Source organism: Lactuca saligna, chromosome 1 (genome assembly GCF_052625555.1).
Source record: "Lactuca saligna cultivar CGN05327 chromosome 1, ASM5262555v1, whole genome shotgun sequence".
In the NCBI taxonomy this organism is placed as follows: Eukaryota; Viridiplantae; Streptophyta; class Magnoliopsida; order Asterales; family Asteraceae; genus Lactuca; species Lactuca saligna.
Genome location: NC_136417.1, coordinates 15778353 through 15791699, shown reverse-complemented (window position 1 = coordinate 15791699; position 13347 = coordinate 15778353). Strand labels below are relative to the sequence as shown.

Here is a 13347-nt window from a genome sequence, read left to right as displayed (position 1 = left end):
TTTGAGTTACTAGTGGCCCGGTATCAAGCGAGAAATCGCTTGTTTTGTTGAGAGGTATCTGACTTGTAGGATGGTCAAGACCGAGCATCAGAGGCCGCATGGTAAGATGTAGCCTCAGGAGATTCCCACGTGGAAATGGGAGTAGATATCGATGGACTTCATTATGAAGTTGCCGAGGACGGTGAAGGGGTTCAATGCTATATGGGTCATCGTGGATTGGTTGACCAAGAGTGCCCATTTCTTGGCGATACGAGAGAGTTCATCGGCTGAGAAATTGGCCGATATGTACGTCAGCGAGATTATCTCTCGCCATGGAGTTCCAGTCTCCATCGTTTCCGATCGGGATGTCTGGTTTACTTCCCGTTTTTGGAAAAAGTTCAATGAGGAACTGGGTACGCGGATGCACTTTGGTACAACGTTCCATCCGCAGACCGATGGACAGAGTGAGCGAACCATTCATACCCTCAAATATATGTTAAGGGCGTGCGTCATTGACTTCGGTGGGAGTTGGGATTCCCACCTACCGCTTGCAGAGTTCGCCTACAACAACAACTATCATTTCAGTATTGGCGCCCCGCCTTTTGAGCTGTTGTATGGTCGGAGATGTAGAACCCCAGTTTGTTGGGGTGAGGTTGGACATAGAGTGATAGGTCGGACGGAGGTAGTCTTGTAATAGGGTCATTCAGGATCATTGCCAGGGTTGGCAAAGCGGCTTATAGGCTAGAGCTACCGGAGGAGCCCATCCGAATTCACAGCACGTTCCATGTTTCGCAGTTGCGAAAGTGCATTATGGACCAGGAGGCGGTAGTATCACTAGATGATATTCAGGTCGATGAGCGCCAGAACTACGTGCAAAGGACTGTGGCCATCTTGGAGAAGAAAAATAAAATTTTACGGAACAAAGAAATACATTTGGTGAAGGTGCAGTGGGAACATCAGAGGGGATCCGAGAGGACACGGGAGCCGGAGGCGGAAATGTGAGAGCATTACCCGACATTGTTTATTGCACCGGACTTCGAGGGCGAAGTCTAATTCAAGTGGGGGAGAGTTGCAACACCTCGAATCTCAATTATTGATTTAAATCAGAATTCTTTTGTTTTCAAGGTCTACTTGACGAGTTGGTTGCCCCACTCGTCGAGTAGAGGCGAGTTGGTTCGCGAATTTAGTGGCCTACTCGCCGAGTCCAATGGGGGACTCGACGAGTAGGAGTTGGCAGATGAAACCCTAAATCTCGGGGTTTTGGCACCCTATTTAAAGACCACTTATTCTCCCTAGCCCCTCTTACTGCCTTTCATGAATCTAGAAGCCCTAACTCGTGTTTACCCTCTTTTGTGTGGGCTGTCTACCTTAAAGGAAGATCCTTTGGGAGTTAAGAGCTTGAAGTTCAAGAAGTTGGAGCTAGTGATTGTTGTAGATCCAAATTCCTCTTGGTTTGGCATCATTTTGAAGGTAACAAGTTATTACCTTGACTCTCCTTTGACTAGAACCCCTCATGGTTGGGTTTAGAGCCCTTTTAAGGGTTTTGGTGGTGATTCTCTATGTTGGGTCAAGATATGAGGTTGCAACCTCAGATCTGGGCTTCTTTAGCCTCTCTTTATCATAAAGTTTAGTATTTGCCAAGCTATAATCTATCCCATTGCCTTAAGCCACTCCTTTAGCTTGTTTTGGGTCATATAATCCTGCATGCACGTAAAGTTTGCAACTTTACGTGATAATCATGCTCTAGAAGCATAGATATACAGTCTGGAGCCTTTGCATGACTTAAAAAGCTTATGTATAGACGAAGGATTTAAGGTACTCGGCAAGTCGGATGAAGATAAGCATTGAACTCTACGAGTTGGATGAACAACTCAGTGAGTCTGATGAAGATTTCCGTAGACTCGACGAGTAGGATGAACAACTCAGCGATTCGGTTAAGTTTCCCCCACATTTATGTATACGGGTGTAACATCAAGTTGCAAGAAGGAAACTTAACGAGTGGCCTTAGAGTTCAATCGTAAGCCAAAGGAACTCAACGAGTCACTCCGTGACACGGCGAGTGGGCAAGTACTTCAAGGAACTCGGCGAGTAGCTGAGGGTACTCGGCGAGTAGCTGAGGGTACTCGGCGAGTTAGGGTAAACATGGACTATTAACCTTGATTGATGACTTTGATTGTGACCAGGGTATGATTAGTTGGCTTTTGGGGTACCTTGAAAGGTTGGGAACTTATAGGTATAATTATATTATGGTAATAGGTGGTGGAGTTTTTAACAGTGATCTGAGAGTTGGAGTTCATCTACCGAGTTGACATTTGCAAGGTGAGTTATCCTCACTATATCAATAGGGTCTAGGACACCAAGGTCGGACCTTAAGTTGTTATTGTTATGATGCGATACATGTGATTATGATCTGTTAGATCGAAATTAGGATAAATAGTATATTATGCTCTTATGATTCGTAGGGATTGGCATGTTAGTGACCTGCTAGCTCACCATGCTCTCGGGCTTACAGTTTTCAGTTTATTGTTTTAGGTACTTTAGGAGATCATGGCAAGGCGAAGTCGTGATCGTACCGTTGCTCATCCTTGATCTAGTTATTGGGACACTGATGAATAAAGATTTGAAAACATCTTGTAAACAAATACTATTTGATTTTATTATGATTGAAAAAGTTTAAATTTTGCGTGAATTTTTAGGATGTGACACCTTTGCTAGTCCCAAATTAGTGTGTCAGTTATCCACAAATGCTCCACTAACGACTTGGCAATGGTGTAAAGTGTAATTTCATGGAATATCATCATTTTTACATTTTTCCTAAAGTAACTAAGATTAGAGATTTTATAAAAACATTTAGTTACTTTTATACAATCATTATACTTTTAATGAGGAATTAGTTGTCCTATTCTACCCGTTCGGCTAACGACCCTCCACCAATCAAGGAAGCGGTGGGTGAGAGTGAACACCAATTAAACTTTCATTTTATAGGCAACAACCATATACCCCCCCCCCCCCCCCCCCTCTTATAGATCGGTTTCGTGAATGAGACCTACTAACGACTAACTTAATCTTATACATATATATTTATTAATCTTGTAATATTATAACAGTATAATGGTTGAATTTTAAACTTGTAAAATATTAGGGTTTAAAATTTAAATATTTCAAAATTAAACTTTTAATAAAAATTTTAAATTCCAAAACTTGAAGGCAAGTTTTGAAACTTTTCAAAACTTTCTACATCAAATTACAAATAATATAATTAAACAATTAATTAGTGATTATCTAAATTTGATCTAATCCAATTTCATGGCAAGATAATGCAATCAAATAATTAAAATAATTAAGGTTATCATATAAGGTAATAATTATCTAATCAATTAGCAATTATCTTCTATTTTGATAAGGATAATAATATCAATTTATTAAAAATCGGATTTTCTTAATCAAAAACGTTTTTGGTAATCATCCCAATCAAAAATAGGCCAAAATCCCGAAAGATCTGCTCTCTAACTCTTCGACTCGCCAAGTCGCTGACTGGACTCGTCGAGTTCATCTGACTTGTCGACTTCATTTGGTGACTCGACGAGTTCAACTGTCAAAGGGTAGAAAACTCGATTTTGCAAGCAGTGAATGATCAAACAATGCATCACATACAATAGAAAACAGCATAGGCTCTGATGCCACTGATGAGTTTTGAGCATTACATCAATCTTATGGTGCACGTGCAAACCCTAAAGATTTGGATCTAGGTTTCTCTAATTGTACATGCAAATCATCCAAAGCTTATGAACCCTAATTCTAGCATACAAAATTTGAAAACAATAACTAAATCAAGTCTAGATAATTACCCTTAAATTGTAGCAAGAATCTTCAATCTTTGAGAGCTTTAGTATCACAAATGTAAGATCTTTAATCGATCACAAACACCAAGGCAAGTTGGATGATCTTTGAGAGAGGGGAAGTAGCACAAAATCGGCACTATGACTCTAGAGTTCAAGGTGTTAGCGGAAAATGCAATCCCTAGGGTCCTTTATATAGGTGAGCTGCTAGGGTTTCATCCAAAACCTTAATGGATAGCTTAGGCCTTAAGCAGTCTAAAAAACCTTCCAGAATAAGGCCTTAGACGAATTCAAGGTGAGCTTCCCTCCTTGATTTCGTCCATCCCATTCCTTAGGGATCCTCAGTCCAAAATCCAATTATCTTATAATTGGAATTCCAGTCCCCTAAGTTCAATTAATATCTTTTAACCATCAAAATAAATTTCCTAATTAATTCTTAACCAATATTAATTAACTAAATATGATTTCTCTTTTAATATATTATTCATATAATATATTAATAAACCATAATAACCTATTTCTCCATTAATCATCCAATCAAGTTGTTTTGGTTAAGACAACCAAAAAGGACCATGTTATAACCGGATCAAATACATATCAAATATAGTTATTCGTTTAGACACCTAATCCAAGAGTTTGTTGCTCCCATTTTTGTTCATGTGTTTATATTCGAAAATTATAGCTTCAAATTTCAATGAATTATAAAGTTAACCTTACTTACAAAAATCTGTGTTTTTTATCTTTTGATTTTTTGTTTACAACAATCGCACTTTGATAGTATATTCTATACATTTAGATTATATTGTATTTGGTTTATATTAACATACTCGAACTGGTTTGAACCCGAAAAACAAAAAAACCTAAATCCTATGAATTCAAATCAGAAAACCCGAAAAACAAAAAAACCTAAATCCTATGAATTCAAATCAGAAAACGGAGAACCCGATTCCAAAAATCCCAAAACGAGATGGTTTTCAACCCCCAAAAAAACCATACTTTACAGTTTGGGTTCTATCTTACTCCAAACCATCCCAAATGAACCCATGATCACCTGAATATTGCATATGGTTTGATTCACAATGATAACCTACTATTTGATCTCTTTTGTGTAGTGACTTTGGCATATTCTATGCTCAATTTTCAAGAAGCTTCATTTATTTTTATCGTTACAAATTTGTCAAACATCATCATATCAAACTTTCGATTAAAACAACTGTAACGGGTATATTCAGTTCATACCAATTTAAAAACAAATATACCAAAAAAAACAAAGAGAAACAAATTCTAGTAAGTAAATATTTCCTGAAACAAGTATATTCAGTTCATTTCCTATTGGGCTGTAGACTAAACTGAAACGTGGACTTCAAAAATAAATAAATATTTCCAAAATTACCCTCACCGACGGAAATTTGCAGACTAAACACCGGCGATCTCATCGGATGCCATGAAGAAGAAATCACACACGAGCTCTTTTGAGGGACGTTAATGTAATTTTGGCACCTAACGGAGAAGCACCAACCTCGATATCGAAAGAATCATACCGGCGGAAGAGTTCCACGACGAACAATCGAGTAATCAACACCACAAAATCTTTTCCGGCACACTGCTTGTCTCCCACCGTCGGACCCTCCGTCTCCGGTCCGTTTGACCACGTCACGTACTTCAAAAGCTTCTCGCCGTCACCCACAAACCGATCCGGAACAAACTCTTCCGCCCGGTCAAACACTTTGGGATCCTTGGTCGCAAATGGCTGGTATCCGAACAACATTTCCCCTTCTTTCACTTTAAAAATGGCGTCGTGTGATTCGATTGTCAGATCACGTTTAGCTTTCCCGTATTGCAAGGCCACAGGTGGTTCGATTCGAAGGGATTCGTAGACGACGGATTTCATCAAGGGCATCTGCTCCATCGCCGCCATGGTCACCTTCCCTCCGCCGTGGGTTTTGATCGCACCTCTGATCTCCTCCGCCAACTGAGTATGTAAATTAGTTCCGGCGCGGCCGAGCCATTTCAGTGTATTGGGAAACAAAATCTTGATCCCCCCAAACGTATTGAAACAAACTGTGAATAAGATGTTATGAACCGCTTCGTCTTTTGAAATCCCTAAAGCTTCTGCTTGTTCGATGATCGGAGACGAAGATGATTCGAAGAATTCGTAAAGTTTCTGATAGTTTTTCTTAATCAGGGCAGGAGGCAGCCGGAAAGTATGAAGGAGAGGTTCCTCTACGAACCATGGAAGTCCAAGGCGGAGCAAAGGTCCGAGATTGAATAAAACCCAGGACCCGATCAACTTCGGACCATCTTTTCCGATCTTTGTTACTTCCGGGTTGGTTTCCAAATACGCCCGACCAAGAAACCTGAAGGCTGCTTGTTCGCCGGCGTCGTTGAAAAGAGTTTTACCCTTTTGTGCTAACTCTGCTTCAAGCTCATCGAAGAGTTCACTGTATGTCGCTTCGAATTCCGGCATAACTCTGCTTCGGGAAGATTTGAGCATGAAAAATATCAAATTTTTTAGCGGAGCATGCTTGGGCTCCGATGGGTCAAGATACGAGAGGACACGGTGGCCGCCGGTGAGTTCAGTAGACGGCATGTATGTTCCGGTGAACAAATCCTTCTTTTCGACTTTAGATACATCAAACAGCGTCGGAAAACTCTTGGCGTCAAGAAGAACAACGACATTCGGGTTGTTGGCGATGAACGGACCAGGTGGCATGTTGACACGAAACACCGTTGACTGAAATTTATGAATCCGAGACTTGAAGAATTCATCCCGTCCGCCGGCGCCATAAAAGTACTCAAATCGATCTTTAAGGGGTTGAAAGAATGGAATGCCGTAGGAGCCAGGGACTTGCCGGAGAGGGAGATTGGTGGTGGAGTTGCCGCTGACGGTGGGAGCTACATCGGCGGAGGTGGCAGAAAGAGGTGGAACTGGAACAGAGTCTTTGATGGAGGCAGTGATCAATCGGACGGCGGTGGCGCGTCGACGTGGGTTTGTATTGGGTACGTCAAGATTCAGGTTGTGGAGAGAAGGGAAAGCTAAAGATGAAGTCGCCATTTTTGTTTATTGACCAAATCTAAGTTCCAATGTTGAGAATTTGATATTTAAAACTTGGGTAAGGTTGAGGTTATATAGAAAGTTGAGGGTGAAAATTGTCAATTCAACCGACCAAAAGAATACAAGTTAACAAGAAAAACATGTACACGCCTCAAATGGTTGTACGTTTGACTAGGAAGACGTTAAAATTGACGTGGGGACGAGTGGCATTGGCTTTAATAAATAACAATCAGAACATGTGGTACGCATTGGCTATGCAAATATTTTAATTGTTTATTTCCTATTAGTGCTCCATTTATTTTTATAGAAAGTGGCACGTTGAATTCATACATTAATAATTTGAGCTACTTTAAAGGTAGCATTTTGTAATGTTCTAACTTTAACCTCAAATTCTACGCCACCACTTGAAAGAAATCAGCCTACTTTTGGTTATATAAAGTGACGACAAACATTTATAATTTATTTTATGGAACACGTTTTTTATGAGATAGAGTGTACTGTGAGACTGATCTAAACATCATTTAATAGATGAAATTACATGAGAAAGGCTGCATGTTAAAAAGAAACTATGATGCCATGTTATGTTGTATAGAGTTCAGGGAAAATATGTGATATAACACATGGTTTAATTCGATGAGTTATATATATGATTTTTTTTTGTCTATTTAATACAAAGATAAGGATTTAATATATATATATATATATATATATATATATATATATATATATATATATATATATATATATATATATATATATATATATATAAAGAGCTCATCAATTCCATGTAAATTGCCCCTAAATCACAAACCTCATGTCTCGCATCTATAGCCATGGTTAGGCACACATGTAAGCATGGCTCGTCCTTTTAATCCCTACTAAAGTCGACAAGGATCTGGCCGGTCCAATCTGAACCCTGCAAAATACAAAGAGCTCCTTAATTCTATGCAACGTTTAATCACAAACCTCATGTCTTTGCATCCGTAGCCATGGCTTGACTCATCCTTTTAACCCCCACTAAAGTCTTTGAAAGTCAAAGACCAATGATTCCTTATAAACTTACCGAGTTTGGTAAAAGGTTGAGTCAATTTCAGTTAGATTCAGGTTGTTTGATATCACATTTAAAATTTTCTAACTCAGTCGTGACTCCTTTAAAGTATCTGTTACTCGGTCAGATTCATTGTTGAGTCATACTCAGTCTGATACTGACTCAATCAACAACTAACAAACAATCCCTAAACTACATAATAGTATGGAACATGTTGTTTGTTTGAAATAAATATCGCAATTCACAAAATCATTAAATCTAAAATATCGAATCATCCTGTTAAAATTAAAGGGAATATGCCACCAATATTTGCTGACACATAACTACCACGTATGATGTTATTCCATGCCATCTCATACCTTTGTTTGAGAATGGTATGGCCATCCATTTAATTTAAATTTCAAAATAAAAAATAACATAAAAAGAGAGGAGTAGGTAACACATTGAAGATGAGAAAGAATTATACAATTTTTTTGGGAATGACAAATGCATTAAAGAACTAACAAGTAGCTAATAAAGATTACAAAGTGTAAGCATTGAAAGGAAACATACATAGATCAAACCAACAACCATACTTAAACAAAGATTTATGTTTGATCCAATTGAAATCAACTAATTGGATATTATTCACCGTTCTCAAAGAGGAACATCTTATGTTGTTAAACACTAACGGGTTTCTCGCCTTCCAAATGAACCACAAAACCGTATATCAAAAAAAGCTTATTCCGCTTTTTACCAATAGATGGGGCTTTTAAGCACAACAAGAACTCTTCCATGCAACTCGGAATCGGAAGGATCATATCACACCAAGAAGAAAACAAATTCCAAATAAAAGAAGAAAAATAACATGAGAAAAACAAGTGGTCAAGGATGTGATTGTTGTGAGATGGTGCATCGGTGCATGCCAATGACATTCAAAGCTACATCGGATGCCAGTAACATCATTTTGTCCACACCATTTAGCCTAAGGGTGCTCCTCAAAGCCCTCATGCAACAAATAATATTGCAAAATTACTATTAGTTTGTAAGATTATAAAATCAACTTATTTGAGTTTCTGAATATAATAATAATAATAAAAGAATCATAAAAGTTACAACATGTAAGTTTTAATTTTATGGTCGACAAAAACTATAGAATGGAACGAGGGACGGTGAACGTTAGTAGAAATAAAATAAGCTTCCAAAATGGTCAAACGAGCCCACGAGCGTGTTTCATATGATGGTCAAAGTCGATAAATCATAAATCCTGCGACATTTTTTTTTTCATCGTGAGGTTTACGGCATATATTTTAAAAGGTGTAAAAGTATCAAAATCAAAAATATTAAATATCAAAATCAAAAATATTAAATCTTTCTAACTCATTTTCATATTTATCAGATGATAAGATATAAGTATCTCTTTCTTTCTCCTCTTGGATTCCCTCTCTTATTGTAAAAAAATTTGATTGTATGTATAAAATAATTATGGATTCTAAATTAGTAATATTTTAAATAAGATATCCCTTAAATAAAAAATCTTGAATGTCTTTCACTTAAAAATATGCATATATAACATAACAAAGTATTTATTTTGTGTCTATCAATTTAAATGTAATTTTGTTAACACACAACTATTATAACTAGTTTAATTATCAAATAAGAGTATATAACAACAATAAAAAATAATACCCTTATCGGTGGACGAACATTTCAAATATATTTTTATTTTATATGAAAACACAATAATGTCTAACCAGATTAACATGTATACAAAATACACTTATTTTATTACTAACAACTAAGAAGAATATCACTTTAGCTAAATTAAAAATAATTCAAACCTGAATTTAATATATAAAGACTTCCAAATTCAAGTGTTTTGACTTTTGACCATCTTGTTTAACATGAGAACTTGGGGATGAAACTTGAAAGGCTGCTGTGGGCTGGACGGAGATCCATTTGTCGGTGGCTTATCAGTCTTGATTAAGGAAGATTACATCATACCCCCTACAAGTTTCATTATATCGCATATTAAACCCCTAACAAGTTTCAATTATGCAGATACTAACCCCAGTATTAGCTTCAACTAGCGTGTATTCCAAATCTGGTATAGTTGTTCATTGTTATCGTCATTAATTTTCTTTTAATGGAAATTGTAGATAAGACATTTTAATAATAATAATTAACTTTTTTTTTTCTCAAAAATGACCACCTTCTTCCAAATAATGTATTTCGGAGAAGTAATATGCATTCTGACTAATGTGGTAGGTTGAGATTGGATTTCGGTCGTACATTCTAGACTGACATAAGGTTTTCAACCCACAATAATAAAGTTATTAGGTTTCATCAGAAAACAACTAACCCAATTACCCATCTCCATAATATTCTTCATTTCTTAAATATCTACCCTAAGAACTATCTATCATTCACTTATTCATTCCTAAGTATTGTCCTAATAAATAGACAAGAAGTCCATCTGTCATGGTTTATTTAACAAGCACTAAGTTCATAGTTGTTAATGTTATCTATTAGACACTAAGTTCATCGCTGTCAATGTAGGGTACTAAATCCATAGCTCCTAATGTTCATCTCTAGGGTACTAAATCCATAGCTACCAACGTTCATTTGTAAGGCACTAAGTCCATACCTGCCAATGTTAATTTATGAGGCACTAAGTCCATAGTTGCCACGGTTTTTAGAGTACATCTGGTGAACACATCATTCACAACACCTATAGGTTGCGAGCTTGCTAGTGTTCCGTCGGACTGTCTAGAATATCTTATGTTGTCATCTATACCCTGCTAAATGACTGAGCCAACGCTTGGGGTCAAGGATTCTCATCATCTCTCACCTCTCATCATCGTTCTTCATCTCTCCTCATCTATATCATCTTTCATCTCTTATCTTTCATCTACCCATTTTTACCCATTATAAATATAAGTATAAATTACATATACAGTTTAAATCGAATAAAATATCTATGAAAGTAACATAGATATCTAGAACACAGATAATATGCACACATAACACGTAATTTATATTAAATACTTCATATCTATATGTAAGATGAAAATAACTATGCACTCACTTGCTAAAGTGATGATTCCAAACTCGAGTAGCGCTTAGTATCTAACGATTCTATTTTCCTTCGACGAAACCTAGTATCATTACCACTAGATTTTAGTCTAATATTTATCACGACTATTTACGAGCGATATTTTTTTATAAGTGTTAAACAATACTTTTCAACCACTATGTACAGACAGGGGTCAAACATGAAACACCGGAGGGCAGGACCAGTTTAGCATTTAAGCTGTTTTGAAATCCAACAACCATATGCAACCCTTCAAACCAGATTCCCTATATCGCGAGTAGTTAAAAGATATTATAATAACACTTTGTATATTATATTTTATAATATATATATATATATATATATATATATATATATATATATATATATATATATATATATATATATATATATATATATATATATATTGAACTTAAACATAAGCTATACTTAAAGTACGGTAAACATATCTCACTTACCCGGAGGTTTGGCTAGGAACCGGGCTCTGCGGGGGCAAAAATTTTGAGCCAAAAATCTATTTTTCTCGGAGCCTTCGGGCGCTCTGAGGCTTTCCTCTAGCACTTAGAAGTTACTAGGGTTTTGGGAGGGTTTTAGAGAGAAGTTAGAGAGAGACAAAGAGAAAGGTTATGGTATGAGTAAAAAAGGTGAGCTTTGCATGGTATTTATAGGCTGAAAAATGACCCAACTCATCGAGTTTGAGCCTCCAACTCGTCGAGTTGAGTGCCAAGTGTCACCATCTAGTGGCAAGGCTTGCGGAGGAACCAATGGTCCAGATTAAGTCACGTCACCCCTTCACAGCATGTAACAACCCGATATTTCAAGTCAATGTAATGACTTAAAGTTAAATACTGTAACCTATTTTTGAAATAATAAAAATAGCTTCAAAAATGAAATGTTCAAAAATCTCAATTCAAATGTACTAAGTGATAGATGTCGTAACAAGGTTTTCAAAAATATAGAGAACACTAAAATCCGAGTTATAACGAAGAAGTTATTACCAATCGAAGAACCGCAACACAACCGGTAAATCTATGTTAAGCATAAAACACAAAATTTCAATAAAATAATTTTTATCCTTAGGCATCTAAATGAAAGTCGTATATATCATTAAACCATAAACTTACATCAAAATAATGTCCAAATCTAACTTCGTATGAGGAAGTTTTGATTTTTCTAAGTTTCGGACATAACAATAAACAACTAAAAAATCGAAATAGAGGTCGAGCAACTTTTAGATGACGCAACCTAAACGAGAATCGAAGATCTTGACAATAGTAGTGCAATGGTGAAAAGACAGACTAAAACAGACGTCAAATGAAGAACTTATAGATTTTTAACGGACTTTTCCTGTTCCGGCCTGTTAAAAATATAATATTAAAAATAAATTCAAAACTAGCTGACAGAGTCTAAACGAACGTTGTAGAGCATAATCTCACCTACGCATGGATATAAAGAAAGTAAAAATCGAAACTCATATGCGAGAGATATGAATTTTTGAAGATCGGGACACAAAACCCCACACTATCAGGGAACTCACGACGTGAGCTTGTGACTGATGGGTGCCAGAGACGGGCTATTGGACGCCGAGTCTATGGAAGGGATAAGATCAAAGCTCACAATGTGAACCACCCCAAGTTCGCGACGTGAACTCCAAAAATGCCCCCTATAAATAGAAACCGAAGGTCGCGGGTTTAGGCTGCTCAATTCTACTCTCCTTTCCACTTTTACTTTGTGTTAAGCATCCCGAGACTACCCCGATGCCCCAGTTACGTGTCCAAGCCCTGACGGAATCCCAAAGTCCCGAAGTTCCCGAGAAACTTGCTTATTTCCAGTAGAAGTGTTGCCCGCGTGAAGCTCGTTTCTTCACCTAAAACCCGCGGTTACGTCAAGAAAGATCATTCCTAGAAACGAAACACTGCCCGATTCACCACTTATCAAGTGAGTTCATACCCCTAAACTTATCTTTTAATGATTTTAAATGCTTTTATTGGGGGGGGGGGGGGATATACCAGTAGAAAGCATTATAGTTATATAATCAATCACATGTGATTTATAACTATCAAACCAAGGATGTTATTTTATACTTCATTCTATGTTATCAAACATAATATTTTAAATCACTTTATAAACTAACATCAAGTCATCGAAACTTAGTCTGCAAAACATCTCACAATACCATTTTGGCCTCTCAGGACAAAATGTGTTTTATTTATATATTTGTATAACATATCATAACAAGGTAACCATTTGACTGTAACTTGGTTCATTTCAAAAATGCCAATCATTACCATGCCTTTATCAACCTAGTAAAAAGGGTAATCATTTCGGATACAAGCACATTCATTTAAAAAAT

At 36.9% G+C, this 13347-nt stretch overlaps 1 protein-coding gene across 1 annotated transcript; it reads right to left on the bottom strand.

Annotated features, from left to right (window-relative positions):
• Nucleotides 1–5016: 5016 nt before the first annotated feature.
• On the bottom strand, nucleotides 5017–6927 carry AOS (allene oxide synthase). The gene has a single exon (XM_078976036.1). It carries the CDS (start codon nucleotides 6871–6873, stop codon nucleotides 5275–5277), a length of 1599 nt encoding a protein of 532 aa, XP_078832162.1. The 5' UTR covers nucleotides 6874–6927; the 3' UTR covers nucleotides 5017–5274.
• Nucleotides 6928–13347: the final 6420 nt, after the last annotated feature.